The sequence below is a fragment of the Hyla sarda genome, chromosome 5 (assembly GCF_029499605.1).
Source record: "Hyla sarda isolate aHylSar1 chromosome 5, aHylSar1.hap1, whole genome shotgun sequence".
Taxonomy (NCBI): domain Eukaryota; kingdom Metazoa; phylum Chordata; class Amphibia; order Anura; family Hylidae; genus Hyla; species Hyla sarda.
Window position 1 is genome coordinate 96608594 of NC_079193.1, and position 16073 is coordinate 96624666.

The window sequence follows — 16073 nt, forward strand, 5'->3', positions numbered from 1 at the left end:
GATTAGCCAAAGACATATATCTCTTTGTTAAACATTTAAATAATGCCAGCAGTGTGAAGAGTAATGGCATTGCTTTATTTAAACTTTTCAACCCAAGCCATTAAGTGGTTATATGAACAGTGTGAATGTGTGATGAGATTCTCAGGCACATGATATAAGATAAGACCTAAAAAAAATCAATAATTTATTTCACCAATATTTCAGCTTTAAAGAATTCATCATTATGGCTTGTACATTCAGATCACAGTTATTACTTCCAGAAAAGGCTTTGTGAGTAGAATGCTGACACATTTCTATTAATTCGATGTTTTTAATGATGTAGTAATGGAAACTAATGAAAAGTTTCTGATGATTAAACAAAGAATAAAAGGGAAGAAAATGATCTTGCCTTACACTGAACTTATAGTAGAGTTGCTAACGCTCTACAATATTGGATACATTGAGTCACAATCATATCAATGTTTCTCTCCAAAATAACTATTTCCTGGCAAATAGCAGCAAAATTCGAACACCACGCCCTACAGCTGCCATGGTTTCATATCGGCACAATGCAATATCTGTTCATGTAAAAGCCTAAAAAAATTTAGTATAGTCAAATATTTCCTAAACACAGATTTAGAAATATAACTATGCATTCTAAAATGGAATATGAAAATTTTTGTTGGCATGGTAGAATAAACACTGTTGCATTGTAGCACTAAGATCCTGGATTCATATACGAGAAAGGACAACATCTGCTTGGGGTATGAAGGTTCTACTTGTGTTTGCACGGGTTAACTACGGGTACTATGGTTTCCTATTAAGTTCCAAAAACATGCTGGTAGGTTTTGTAAGCCCCAGTGGGGACAGTAACTGATGAGTGATGGTAGTCTATGTTTAGTGCTTTGGAATATGTTAGCGCTATTATGGGCAAAATTGTTTAGATATATTACACATCAATATTTAAAATATCGGTCATCATAAAAACATTTGGCATATGCCCTACAGTGTGTCCTCTGAGCGTTTAGACCCTGACCGATCAGTAGAACAAGCATAAGAGTACTGTACTTCTGTTACGCCGAGCGCTCCGGGTCCCCGCTCCTCCCCGGAGCGCTCGCTACACTCTCCTCACTGCAGCGCTCCGGTCAGATCCACTGACCCGGGGCGCTGCGATACCGCCTCCCGCCGGGATGCGATTCGCGATGCGGGTAGCGCCCGCTCGCGATGCGCACCCCGGCTCCCGTACCTGACTCGCTCTCCGTCGGTCCTGTCCCGGCGCGCGCGGCCCCGCTCCCTAGGGCGCGCGCGCGCCGGGTCTTTGCGATTTAAAGGGCCACTGCGCCGCTGATTGGCGCAGTGGTTCCAATTAGTCTCATCACCTGTGCACTTCCCTATATAACCTCACTTCCCCTGCACTTCCTTGCCGAATCTTGTTGCCATCGTGCCAGTGAAAGCGTTTCCTTGTGTGTTCCTAGCCTGTGTTCCAGACCTCCTGCCGTTGCCCCTGACTACGATCCTTGCTGCCTGCCCCGACCTTCTGCTACGTCCGACTTTGCTTCTGTCTACTCCCTTGTACCGCGCCTATCTTCAGCAGCCAGAGAGGTTGAGCCGTTGCTAGTGGATACGACCTGGTCACTACCGCCGCAGCAAGACCATCCCGCTTTGCGGCGGGCTCTGGTGAAAACCAGTAGTGACTTAGAACCGATCCACTAGCACGGTCCACGCCAATCCCTCTCTGGCACAGAGGATCCACTACCTGCCAGCCGGCATCGTGACAGTAGATCCGGCCATGGATCCCGCTGAAGTTCCTCTGCCAGTTGTCGCTGACCTCACCACGGTGGTCGCCCAGCAGTCACAACAGATAGCGCAACAAGGCCAACAGCTGTCTCAACTGACCGTCATGCTACAGCAGTTACTACCACAGCTTCAGCAATCATCTCCTCCGCCAGCTCCTGCACCTCCTCCGCAGCGAGTGGCCGCTTCTGGTCTACGCCTATCCTTGCCGGATAAATTTGATGGGGACTCTAAGTTTTGCCGTGGCTTTCTTACCCAATGTTCCCTGCACTTGGAGTTGATGTCTGACCACTTTCCCACTGAAAGGTCTAAGGTGGCTTTCGTAGTCAGCCTTCTGTCTGGAAAAGCCCTGTCTTGGGCCACACCGCTCTGGGACCGCAATGACCCCATCACTGCCTCTGTACACTCTTTCTTCTCGGAAATCCGAAGTGTCTTTGAGGAACCTGCCCGAGCCTCTTCTGCTGAGACTGCCCTGTTGAACCTGGTCCAGGGTAATTCTTCCGTTGGCGAGTATGCCGTACAATTCCGTACTCTTGCTTCAGAATTATCCTGGAATAATGAGGCCCTCTGCGCGACCTTTAAAAAAGGCCTATCCAGCAACATTAAAGATGTTCTGGCCGCACGAGAAATCCCTGCTAATCTACATGAACTCATTCACCTAGCCACTCGCATTGACATGCGTTTTTCCGAAAGGCGTCAGGAGCTCCGCCAGGATATGGACTCTGTTCGCACGAGGCGTTTCTTCTCCCCGGCTCCTCTCTCCTCTGGTCCCCTGCAATCTGTTCCTGTGCCTCCCGCCGTGGAGGCTATGCAGGTCGACCGGTCTCGCCTGACACCTCAAGAGAGGACACGACGCCGCATGGAGAATCTCTGCCTGTACTGTGCTAGTACCGAACACTTCCTGAAGGATTGTCCTATCCGTCCTCCCCGCCTGGAAAGACGTACGCTGACTCCGCACAAAGGTGAGACAGTCCTTGATGTCTACTCTGCTTCTCCACGTCTTACTGTGCCTGTGCGGATATCTGCCTCTGCCTTCTCCTTCGCTACTATGGCCTTCTTGGACTCCGGATCTGCAGGAAATTTTATTTTGGCCTCTCTCGTCAACAGGTTCAACATCCCAGTGACCAGTCTCGCCAGACCCCTCTACATCAATTGTGTAAACAATGAAAGATTGGACTGTACCATACGTCTCCGCACGGAGCCCCTTCTAATGTGCATCGGATCTCATCAAGAGAGGATTGAACTTTTGGTCCTCCCCAATTGCACTTCTGAAATTCTCCTTGGACTTCCTTGGCTTCAACTTCATTCCCCTACCCTGGATTGGTCCACTGGGGAAATCAAGAGTTGGGGGCCCTCTTGTTCCAAGGACTGCCTAAAACCGGTTCCCAGTAACCCTTGCCGTGACTCTGTGGTTCCACCTGTAACCGGCCTCCCTAAGGCCTATATGGACTTTGCGGATGTTTTTGGCAAAAAACAAGCTGAGACTCTACCTCCTCACAGGCCTTATGATTGTCCTATCGACCTCCTCCCGGGCACTACTCCACCCCGGGGCAGAATTTATCCTCTGTCCGCCCCAGAGACTCTTGCCATGTCGGAATACGTCCAGGAAAATTTAAAAAAGGGCTTTATCCGTAAATCCTCCTCTCCTGCCGGAGCCGGATTTTTCTTTGTCTCCAAAAAAGATGGCTCCCTACGTCCTTGTATTGACTACCGCGGTCTTAATAAAATCACGGTTAAGAACCGCTACCCCTTACCCCTCATCTCTGAACTCTTTGATCGCCTCCAAGGTGCCCACATCTTTACCAAACTGGACTTAAGAGGTGCTTATAATCTCATCCGCATCAGAGAGGGGGATGAATGGAAAACGGCATTTAACACCAGAGATGGACACTTTGAGTATCTGGTCATGCCCTTTGGCCTGTGCAACGCCCCTGCCGTCTTCCAAGACTTTGTTAATGAAATTTTTCGTGATCTCTTATACTCCTGTGTTGTTGTATATCTGGACGATATCCTGATTTTTTCTGCCAATCTAGAAGAACACCGCCAGCATGTCCGTATGGTTCTTCAGAGACTTCGTGACAATCAACTCTATGCCAAAATAGAAAAATGTCTGTTTGAATGCCAATCTCTTCCTTTCCTAGGATACTTGGTCTCTGGCCAGGGACTACAAATGGATCCAGACAAACTCTCTGCCGTCTTAGATTGGCCACGCCCCTCCGGACTCCGTGCTATCCAACGTTTTTTGGGGTTCGCCAATTATTACAGGCAATTTATTCCACATTTTTCTACCGTTGTGGCTCCTATCGTGGCTTTAACCAAAAAAAATGCCGATCCCAAGTCTTGGCCTCCTCAAGCGGAAGACGCCTTTAAACGACTCAAGTCTGCCTTTTCTTCGGCTCCCGTGCTCTCCAGACCTGACCCATCCAAACCCTTCCTATTGGAGGTTGATGCCTCTTCAGTAGGAGCTGGAGCTGTCCTTCTACAAAAAAATTCTTCCGGGCATGCTGTTACTTGTGTTTTTTTTTCTAGGACCTTCTCTCCGGCGGAGAGGAACTACTCCATCGGGGATCGAGAGCTTCTAGCTATTAAATTAGCACTTGAGGAATGGAGGCATCTGCTGGAGGGATCAAGGTTTCCAGTTATTATTTACACCGATCACAAGAACCTCTCCTACCTCCAGTCTGCCCAACGGCTGAATCCTCGCCAGGCCAGGTGGTCTCTGTTCTTTGCCCGATTTAATTTTGAAATTCACTTTCGGCCTGCCGATAAGAACATTAGGGCCGATGCTCTCTCTCGTTCCTCGGATGCTTCTGAAATTGAACTCTCTCCGCAACACATCATTCCTCCTGACTGCCTGATTTCCACTTCTCCAGCCTCCATCAGGCAAACTCCTCCAGGAAAGACCTTTGTTTCTCCACGCCAACGCCTCGGAATCCTCAAATGGGGTCACTCCTCCCATCTCGCAGGTCATGCGGGCATCAAGAAATCTGTGCAACTCATCTCTCGCTTCTATTGGTGGCCGACTCTGGAGACGGATGTTGTGGACTTTGTGCGAGCCTGCACTATCTGTGCCCGGGATAAGACTCCTCGCCAGAAGCCCGCTGGTTTTCTTCATCCTCTGCCTGTCCCCGAACAGCCTTGGTCTCTGATTGGTATGGATTTTATTACTGACTTACCCCCTTCCCGTGGCAACACTGTTATTTGGGTGGTCGTTGATCGATTCTCCAAAATGGCACATTTCATTCCTCTTCCTGGTCTTCCTTCAGCGCCTCAGTTGGCTAAACAATTTTTTGTACACATTTTTCGTCTTCACGGGTTGCCTACGCAGATCGTCTCGGATAGAGGCGTCCAATTTGTGTCTAAATTCTGGAGGGCTCTCTGTAAACAACTCAAGATTAAATTAAATTTTTCTTCTGCATATCATCCTCAATCCAATGGACAAGTAGAAAGAATTAACCAGGTCTTGGGTGATTATTTACGACATTTTGTTTCCTCCCGCCAGGATGACTGGACAGATCTTCTACCATGGGCCGAATTCTCGTATAACTTCAGAGTCTCTGAATCTTCCTCCAAATCCCCATTTTTTGTGGTGTACGGCCGTCACCCTCTTCCCCCCCTCCCTACCCCCTTGCCCTCTGGTCTGCCCGCTGTGGATGAAATTTCTCGTGACCTTTCCATCATATGGAGAGAGACCCAAAATTCTCTCTTACAGGCTTCATCACGCATGAAGAAGTTCGCGGATAAGAAAAGAAGAGCTCCTCCCATTTTTTCCCCTGGAGACAAGGTATGGCTCTCCGCTAAATATGTCCGCTTCCGTGTCCCTAGCTACAAGTTGGGACCATGCTATCTTGGTCCTTTCAAAATTTTGTGCCAGATTAATCCTGTCTCTTACAAACTTCTTCTTCCTCCTTCTCTTCGTATTCCTAATGCCTTTCACGTTTCTCTTCTTAAACCACTTATCATCAACCGTTTCTCTCCCAAATCTGTTCCTCCCACTCCTGTTTCCGGCTCCTCGGACATCTTCTCCGTCAAAGAGATTCTGGCTTCCAAAAAGGTCAGAGGGAAAACCTTTTTTTTAGTGGATTGGGAGGGTTGTGGTCCAGAAGAGAGATCCTGGGAACCTGAGGACAATATCCTAGACAAAAGTCTGCTCCTCAGGTTCTCAGGCTCTAAGAAGAGGGGGAGACCCAAGGGGGGGGGTACTGTTACGCCGAGCGCTCCGGGTCCCCGCTCCTCCCCGGAGCGCTCGCTACACTCTCCTCACTGCAGCGCTCCGGTCAGATCCACTGACCCGGGGCGCTGCGATACCGCCTCCCGCCGGGATGCGATTCGCGATGCGGGTAGCGCCTGCTCGCGATGCGCACCCCGGCTCCCGTACCTGACTCGCTCTCCGTCGGTCCTGTCCCGGCGCGCGCGGCCCCGCTCCCTAGGGCGCGCGCGCGCCGGGTCTTTGCGATTTAAAGGGCCACTGCGCCGCTGATTGGCGCAGTGGTTCCAATTAGTCTCATCACCTGTGCACTTCCCTATATCACCTCACTTCCCCTGCACTTCCTTGCCGGATCTTGTTGCCATCGTGCCAGTGAAAGCGTTTCCTTGTGTGTTCCTAGCCTGTGTTCCAGACCTCCTGCCGTTGCCCCTGACTACGATCCTTGCTGCCTGCCCCGACCTTCTGCTACGTCCGACTTTGCTTCTGTCTACTCCCTTGTACCGCGCCTATCTTCAGCAGCCAGAGAGGTTGAGCCGTTGCTAGTGGATACGACCTGGTCACTACCGCCGCAGCAAGACCATCCCGCTTTGCGGCGGGCTCTGGTGAAAACCAGTAGTGACTTAGAACCGATCCACTAGCACGGTCCACGCCAATCCCTCTCTGGCACAGAGGATCCACTACCTGCCAGCCGGCATCGTGACAACTTCTACACACTTCTCTACTCACTCTGTGTCTATGTGAGCAGGATGGTTCATAACATTTGCAATATGAGTCAGTCCTGGTCATGTGACCTGGAGAAAATAGTCTACACTACAACCAGAAGTAGACTGGTTACTGGTCTTAACACTCAGACCCCAATAGATAAGACGTTTTGACATGTCCCTACTAGATGTTTGGGGATAGAAAATTGATCCAGGGATTTATTCTGATTGTCATATTGGAGTGAGGAAGGAATTATTCCTCTGTCATGGGGCAATTTTGTGTCAGCCTCATGGGAGGTATATGACTTCCTCTGGATCAACACAACAGGATTATAGGTTGAACTTTATGGACTCATGTCTTCAACCTTTTACCAAACTATGCCTATGATGTATCAGATTTTTTCTTTATAATGACAGGTACACTTAAACTACTAAGACAGGTAGTAGCAGTAAAGAAACACAAATATACAGCAACATCCTCTGGCCACCAAGATATTTATAGCCATTTATTGTTTCCATTGCCTTAAACTGCATTGGTTTCATGATAACATGCCTATAATTCAGACCAGCTTTATCTTTCCTTGAATTTAGTTAAGGATTACAATCCCTCATTATACAAATTCAATGCAATATCATGAAATGCAAGCAAAACACTCAATGTAGACTCATATGGCATACACATTCATCAAAAGAGAATTGTGAAATCATGTTTTTCTTCTAAGCTTAGTCAATCAAAATTTCTACAAAGAACCTTAACATTATAAGTTTTGTAAATGTAATGTTGATGCAATGTAAAATAAGTGGTGCTCTTACATCTTTGTGTTGTTTGCTTTTGCATTGCAGTCACGGCAGGTTTGCACCGACCCATGTATTGTTAGGAGGTGCTAGCACCCTAGTACATGTGTTATAGGCAATGTTGATAAAATGTATTGCAGAGGATATTTTATAACCTAATCTATTTATTCGTAGTGATAATTTTTTAAGAAATCATGCGGTATGTAAAAACCGTTTGGAAATGCACTAGATAATGGCACTCTTATTTGTCCTTTGTGTTATTTAAAAGGTAAGCAGGGGAGGGGTTTTGCGAGAAGAAATTTAGAGAAATGACTTATGAGTATATGAGTTTATGATAAGCGTTCTTCAAGATGTTAGACTTCAATATGCTTGTGTTGTTGTAACTGTATGTGGAGGGAGATTCTACTCTTTTTAATTATATTTTAACACTCTTGTTTGATCCATTCGCCATTTCATAGTCTGTGTTTTCAGAAGCAGATGCGAGTTTTGGTCTATTGGGAGGTAAATATCTTTATCTCACTCATCTGCTGTTAGATCTGATGGGTACTTACAGGTTGTTATGTGAGAAAGGAACATGAAACGCTTCATCAAAATATATACTATGATACTCAATTTGTGAAGAAGTTCCAAAACAGCTAACCTCGGTATACATGATAGTAGATATTGTTTAGTAGAATATACTGTAGTATCCAGTGACAAATTAAAAATAATGATATGCTCCTTACCAAGTATTATACGATTTGATGTACTTAATTTGGGTTGGTAAATTGTATTTGAGAACAACTTATATCTTAAACTTTAAAGAGGTATTTTTTTTTTATTTCAGTTGCACTTAGCAACATAGGCCCATAGAGAATGATAGGGCTACAATTGTACATTCTAGGGATCTTCAGGGGTCCAAGCAGTCAGACCCCCACTGATCCACAAGTTATTCCCTATCCTGTGGATAAGGGATAACATGCTGAAATGAGAATATTCCTTTAAGGTGACTTTAACTCAATAGAGTACTTGAATTGCTCAAATGTTTAAGATGTCCCTGCTAGAATCGGTCTCTGAGAGCCACAACGAACATAGTTTGTCAAAATCCATAGAATATTTCAATAATATTTAAAAAATTAGTATTTAGACTTAATTCTATATTTTTGGTATACTTACTGCAGTTATGTGTGGAAATAGGTTAATTGCCGTTGCATTGTCCAAAGAAAATGGAAGGAACTGTTTTATATCCAGTGGTGGTTGCAATGTTGGTAGCGGGGGGCGCATCAGCGCAGAAAGAGCTGGGCTCTGGCATGTACCACCTAACAGAAAAAGAAAAATGAAAAGTGGTTAGGTATTTATTTATTTATTTATTTAATTCATACAGAATAAAATATAAATCTTGAAAAGTCAGATTAGAAAATTAGATTTGTCACAACTTGACTTAATATTGGTGCCATGTTAAGTTATGTAGACAATTCATTATTCTGTCAGGTGTCAGTCAGTAAGCTATCCTGAATACCCCACACTTTCCAGATTTGAAAGAAAACTGTGAATGTTTTACAACTGAGCCAAACAATTTCTGTTTTTCCACAATTCATGTGGGCCTTCTAAGATCAGCCTATTGGGGGTACTATTATTTTGCAGGGGGTACAGGGTGACGTGACTCTGTAAGCCAAGTCAGCCTTTCATGGTATATACACATTTTATATATATATATATATATATATATATATATATATATACCATTACATGATCATGAAGATATATAATCGTGCATGAGTTGCATGTTAAACATGGGAGGATGTTATTAAAGTCTGCACCTAGCACAGATCAGCAGAAGGTTGCAGATATTGCCACTTTTTGCCAGCCAAGTTGTTGGGGCTTGATGCAGAGGTAGCATGGTCGTGTGTGAAGGGGGCAAGGCAATTATTATAATTTATGCCTGCTATCAGGGGTACATTGCAGTTGAAATCTATGCCAGCTCCGAACTAGTGTACATTTCTATAGCTGCTGCATGGACAGCTTCAAATACTTTGTATGCCCCTCCTGATAAATCTGGTAAAATCCTACACAGGTGGGGGTTTACTCAGTCTTAGTAAATTCCCCTCTTCAAGACTAACAATAAAAATGAAGGAAAAAAACACCACCAAATTTGTGAATACTTGTGTAGCAGAAAATTGAGTTGATTGAACACCAGGAGCTAGTTAGATAAAGGGTTAATAAAAAAAAAAGCTGAAGTCCATAAAGTATCTTTCATTTTTATAAAACCCAATTCATCCACAGGAATGCAAAAAAAAAAAAAAATTTTTTTTTTTTTTTAATGGCATAAGAGTATGAAGTGAAAAAATACCCTTCCTAGAGGCAACTGGACAGATCCACGAATTATCATCAGCATTCATACCAATAAACTTCTGTTTTTCCAGGAAAATGTCTAAGGATCCTTTTATATGTGCAGACCCATACACAATACGAGTACCTATCTAGCAGATTTATTCAGCCTTTTACATGGTTACATGATTGTGGGGCTCTTCCCATGCATCACTGTAGGCTGCAAATTCCATGTTTACACTGGGAAAAAGGCAGCCAATCAATGATGATTTTAGGACCGCACCATCTTAGGAACCAACCAACAAATGAGCTACTATGTTTGCCAGATAATTGCAGAGAGTTTCTTATTTAGAAACAAGCTCCCAAACTTCTAAAATTTTGTCTGTACTCATCCCCTAAATAATGTGATTTAATAACTGTAAAACCGTAGTGTTCATTTGTCCTCCTGGTGAGTTGGATCCTATAGATAAAGTTATATCAATACTACAAACACCTAGCCATCTTTACTGTACACAAATGAACTCCATTTGATCTCAATTAAAGGGGTACTTCACTGCTCAGCATTTGGAACAAATTGTTCCGAACGCTGGAACTGGCACCGGGAGCTCATGACATCATAGCCCCGCCCCCTCATGATGTCACTCCCTGCCCCCTCACTGCAAGTCTATGGGAGGGGGCGTGACAGCTGCCATGCCCCCTCCCATATACTTGCACTGAGGGGGCGGGGAGTGACATCATGAGGGGGCGAGGCTATGATGTCACAATACAAATCACGGCATCTGCGACAGTGCGATCCCTAAAATGGATGATTGGATCACCAGCAGTGCTGCCCGGAGATCCAATCCTCCAGAATGGTAGACGGAGGTCCCCTCACCTGCCTATTCTGCCTTCCATGCTGGGTCTTCTGCTCTGGTTTGAGATTGAGCAAAAAGGGAGCGGAAGATGACCGATAACAATGATCAGCGCTATTCCCTATGCATAACACTGAACAGTATTAGCAATCAAATGATTGATATAAATAGTCCCCTATGAAGACTATTAAAGTGTAAAAATAGAAGTAAAAAAAAAGTAAAAATGTAAGTTAAAAAAATTTGAAAAATCCCCTTTCCCAATAAAAATGTAAATTGTCAGTTTTTCCCCATTTTACCCCCAAAAAGTGTAAACAAATATATTTTTAATAAACATATTTGGTATTGCCGCGTGTTTAAATATCCGAACTATTAAAATATAATGTTAATTATTCCGTACGGTCGTACTGTGAACGGCGTGAACGTAAAAAAAAGTCAAAAATTGCTGCTTTTTTAGAACATTTTATTCCAGATAAAATTGATAAAAAATGTATTAAAAGTTTTATATGTGCAAATGTGGTGTCAAAATTATAGATCACTGTTCAAAAATTTAGCCCTCATACCGCCACTTATATGGAAAAATGAAAAAGTTATAGGTCAGGAAAATAGAGGGATTTTAAATGCACTAATTTGGTTAAAAAGTTTGCTATTTTTTTAAGCAGTATAATAATACAAACGTATGTAATCATGGGTATCGTAATCATTTTAATCGTATTGACCCACAGAATAAAGAAAACAGGTCTATGTTACTGTAAAGTCTACAGCATGAAAACCAAACCTTCCAAAATTAGCAAAATTGCGGTTTTCTTATCAATTTCCCCACACAAATAGTATTTTTTGGTTGTGCCATACATTTTATGCTAAAATGAGTGATATTATTACAAAGGACAACTGGTTGCACAAAAAACCTTAGGGCTCAAATGGGCTGAGTCCTTAAGGGGTTAATTGTACTACATGTAGATCATTTTGTAGACATAATTTTTTTCTGTTGACCACTGCAAAAAAAAAAAAAAAAAAAGCCCAAATAAATACACCTAGCTTTAATACTGTTATGCAATTAAACATTGATTTTATACCCCCTGTATTTATATTATTGGAATGATACATTTTCCTGGTAGGTAAAGAAAGATACCTTTTTTAAGGAACAGATTTTGGAAATCACAGACAAACATTTATTACATAGTCAAATAAGGATATTTTCAAACACAGAACATTACAGTCTATAACCTGGGGAAACATTTCACCGTGGGCTTTTAAGAAGCACTTGTCTGTTCTCATCCACGCTTGTTGTAAATATTATTGCAGTGAAAACAATCTCCACAAGTGTCTCCTCTCATTGTCAACAGGTTGGCTGACAATCTCATAACACAATATGTTGGCCTATAATATATTAATTCATCAAAAAGAACATCTTGTAGCACAAGTTGAAAATGAATTACTCCATGGTATAGCTGAATCTGGATATTTTGTAAACATCGGCATTCTTTGTTTGCCTTTATTTGAATAGCCATTAGCAATCATAATAACCAATTTCACAGTCTGCTATGCAGCATATTTAAATAATAGGTGATGCATTATAAAATCTGCACATTTAATTCCCTGTCATAAAAGTGTTATTTTATAAAGTTCTTCTAGAGGAATAACAACAACTATGATTGACATTTGATCAAATTATCATTTTGCATTGCTTCCTTAAAGGAGAACTTAACTTTTCCCCTATCCACAGGATAGGGGATAAGTAGCTTATGGCAGGGGATCCCACAGCAGGGCCCCCCGCGGTTTCCGGAATGGGACCAGCAAGAGCTCCATTCATTGATATGGGAGCGCCAAAAAGACACAAATACAGCACTCAGGCATCATCGGCGCTCCCATATAAATAATTGGAACATGTGCCGTCTACTGGTAGATGACACGTGCTCCTCACTGAGAGAGCCGCGGTCCTGCCCCAAAGATTGCGGGGGGGGGGGGGGATTTCCAGTGGCCAGGTCCCCTTGCAATAGGTTACAGGATAGGGGACATAAAGGGGGTATAATGCTTCATGTTTTTATTGTATACTCCACCCCAGAAATATGGAGGGGCCTGGAGGGGACCGTTGTCTCTTGTATGTAAGTTATACTGTGATGTAATCCTGTGATGTTAAGGAGAAGACTGCTAACTCTTTATAAAACTAAAATTGTCTGCTTATTATTAGGGTTAGTAGCCAGAATAAAAAACTGCAGGATGTCAGGTCAATTTTATAATATAGATAATAATAAAATAGATAGTAATAAGGCGATGTGTGAAACTTGATATTGTTTTCAAAACTCAATAATTAAGTTTTGAAAATAATATCAATTAAATGATTAATGAAAGATTTGCAAGTTGGAAGCACACAAAGAGAAAATGTCAATATTCCAAATGTTTTTTGGCAAATCTTGGCATGGGGAATAAGTGGAAAAAGGAATGACTACAGAATAACAACAATAATAGTGTGTGTCTAGAGATAAAAAGCAAGATAAAAAGGAATATATATGTAAAAAGTGTGTATATATATATATATATATATATATATATATATATATATATTTTATATATATATATATATATATATATATATATATATATATATATATATATATGTTAATGATTCATGAGTAACCTAAAAGTAAGTGCATATTTTGAACAGCACTGTAATAATAACCATAAGCATTAAAAAACATAAATAAATAAAAAAAAAACGTAAAAGTTAACTAAGAATATTAACCTGTGTCTATTATCTCAAATATAAAGGAAACTGTGACAATTTGATCTAGAATTTTATGTGTTAGAAGCCACTTAATTCTCCTAATACCTAATTTTTCCAATGGCACACTGCTGCACATTCACTTTTTAAAAGGTGCACACCCCTAATACTTCCTCCACATATCCTGGTTCATTAGCACCTATTTAAGTGTCAACATTCTGTACCTGAGTGTTCTTGGTTGCTTGTGTTCCTAAGCGAAAGTGTTCTGCCCTAATCCTGACATCCAGTGTATTCTGACCCATGCCTATTTCCTGATTTCTGATTTCACCAGACCCATTCTGTATTATTTTGACTCTCCTTTGGCTAAACCTGATTGATGACCTTAACCCATTCCATCTGTCATGCCTAGTTGTCTTTATATCTGCCTCAGCCATGGATACTGTTTAGACTCTCCTGTGCATTACCTGGACCGATGACTATACTTACTAGCCATACTCACTGGTGCCTCACGCTGAACCAGCCGCTATTACAGTCTATATGTGTTCTCTTGACTCCTGACAATTGGAGTCATCTGCCAGTTGTGACTTTGGTTTCTGACCTTGACTGTTCGACCCCCTCCGCTAACCTCCTTGGTTTTATAAGTTTACTTGTGGCGTATCACACTCTGCAAACAAAACCTGGGTCCCTGGCTGCCAACTCTGTCCAGCCTCACAGAAGGCTCTGATGAATTCACAGAGGAAGTCTTAGATCTTCTAATCAAATTGGTGTTGAATACTGGTAGCTTCTTTGAGTCCTTCTGGCTGCCATTCTATCTGAAGATAAAGAGTTCCTTTAAGTCTCTAGATATCAAAGTATACTGTAGCTTCACTTTAGAGGGCAAAGCTGTCCACTATATAGTATCATATTTTTATTGCTTTCAATAGGAAAACTACATATGCTTGCCCACCTAACGTAAAACATGTCAAAACTTATGCCCATACTTATCAACAAGCAACTACTGAATCCTGCAAGTAACTTAGAGAATTGTTCCTTCCAGTAAATAATTTTATGATACTACTTTTTCACACATAAGAAAGTCAATAGCACTGTTCTTCTCCAGTGTGCATTAAATCTGTTGACACATTTTATGGGGATCCTTTCATCTAAGACTCAAACTAAAATGACTTAACTAAAGTGCACACATACACACTTCCTATTTACAATTCAATACATCTTGCTTCATGTCTAAAAATCCAACAAACATTCAATGTATTACAATCTAACTACAACACATGCTCTTATATTCTGAACACAATGCTTGAGCTGAGAAGAAGAGTTAAAATGGAGTTTGAAGCATAGAACATTATGTCAGTGAGATATCCTTAGAAGGATGCTGAGCACATTCGATTTAAATCTGAAGAAATGTCATGCCGCTCTCAGACACGTTTGCATTGACAAAGTCAAACTTTAATAAATAGGTGTTTGGTGATCCTCTAAAACCTATTAAATTAGATGGCAAGTTCCACTAAGAAAAGTTTACTTTTATAAGACTGAACTTTTAAAGAGAACTAAGCTATTTGCTTATTAAAGGCTTTATGTTTATAATGGCACAGACCATCTGATTTATTACTAGTTTTACATTTACAGTTAATAAATGTGCAAGATACAAGATATCTAAAATAAGTTTTTATATTCAAATACATCAATGTTATTTTTGTAGGCATTCATTTGGTAGTTAAAACTATCAGCAGTCAGGGTGCACTAAAAATAAGAAAAAGCATACCCAGTTACCCTGATCCCCCTCCGCTGATGTTTTGAAGGTGCCCAGTCCCTGCTGCTCTCCACTCCTTCCTGCTTCCTCTGACATTTGACCTTGCAGGTAATGGTCACTTATCTAGTCACTGGTTGCAGTGGTGACCTGCAGGGAAGTAGCGGGGGCTGGGCACTGTTAGAGCACTAACAGCAAGAATCAGTTATGCTTTCTTTATAGTAAATATTCCTTCCCTTACTCACTTTTATTTTTATTTATTTATTTAGTGCCAAAATACCACTTCAAGCACTGATTGTATATGTTAAGGATAGGCTTTTAATGTTACCACTGGAATGTTCAGACCTCTAGTACCCAACTACTACCCAACTAGCTTCACCTTCACCTTGATTGATTTCACAGCCCTGAACATATAATAGTGACTGTTCCTCAGTACTGCAGCTCTGTCCCATTTACTTGAAGGTCATTAGAGAAGGTCTTGACAAACATGGCTTACACTAAAAATCGAAGGCACCATATAGAATATGGGTGCAAACTTAAACTAGACAGAATATGCCAGATTTTGAAACAGTCTGAAGCACTTTTATAAATCATTGATCTGAGGAAGAGGGGAGCCCCCCTCGAAACGCGTCATCCACACTTTTCTTATTTTTATTTTGAAGAAATAAAAGGTTTATATTCATCTGAGGTTTACTATTAGCCTTCTTTCTCCGCTTCTGATGACCACACGAGAAGCGCCAGTAATTCAAAGGTCTTTTTCTCTGTATTTGGAAGCTTTGATACATACTGTATATTCTTATACAAATAAAAAACAAACATCAAAATGGGCAAATGTTAAATTGGTATTATAGTGGAGATAAAGGATATGAACTGGGACCATTTATGTGACTAAGCACAACATTCATTTAATGTCATTTAATGTCTTTATTTGTATGGTCTAGTTGTATCTGGCTAATGTTAGTTACAAAGAAAA

The 16073-nt window shown here is 41.8% G+C and overlaps 1 protein-coding gene across 2 annotated transcripts in view; it reads right to left on the minus strand.

Moving 5' to 3' along the window:
- The window catches only part of ZNF385D (zinc finger protein 385D), a 350029-nt gene that overhangs the window by 256920 nt on the left and 77036 nt on the right, over positions 1 to 16073 (minus strand). For both annotated transcript variants that reach the window (XM_056519969.1, XM_056519970.1), the window contains exon 2: positions 8632 to 8774. In XM_056519969.1, the coding sequence (XP_056375944.1) occupies positions 8632 to 8774 (143 nt within the window). The remainder of the gene's footprint in view (positions 1 to 8631; positions 8775 to 16073) is intronic.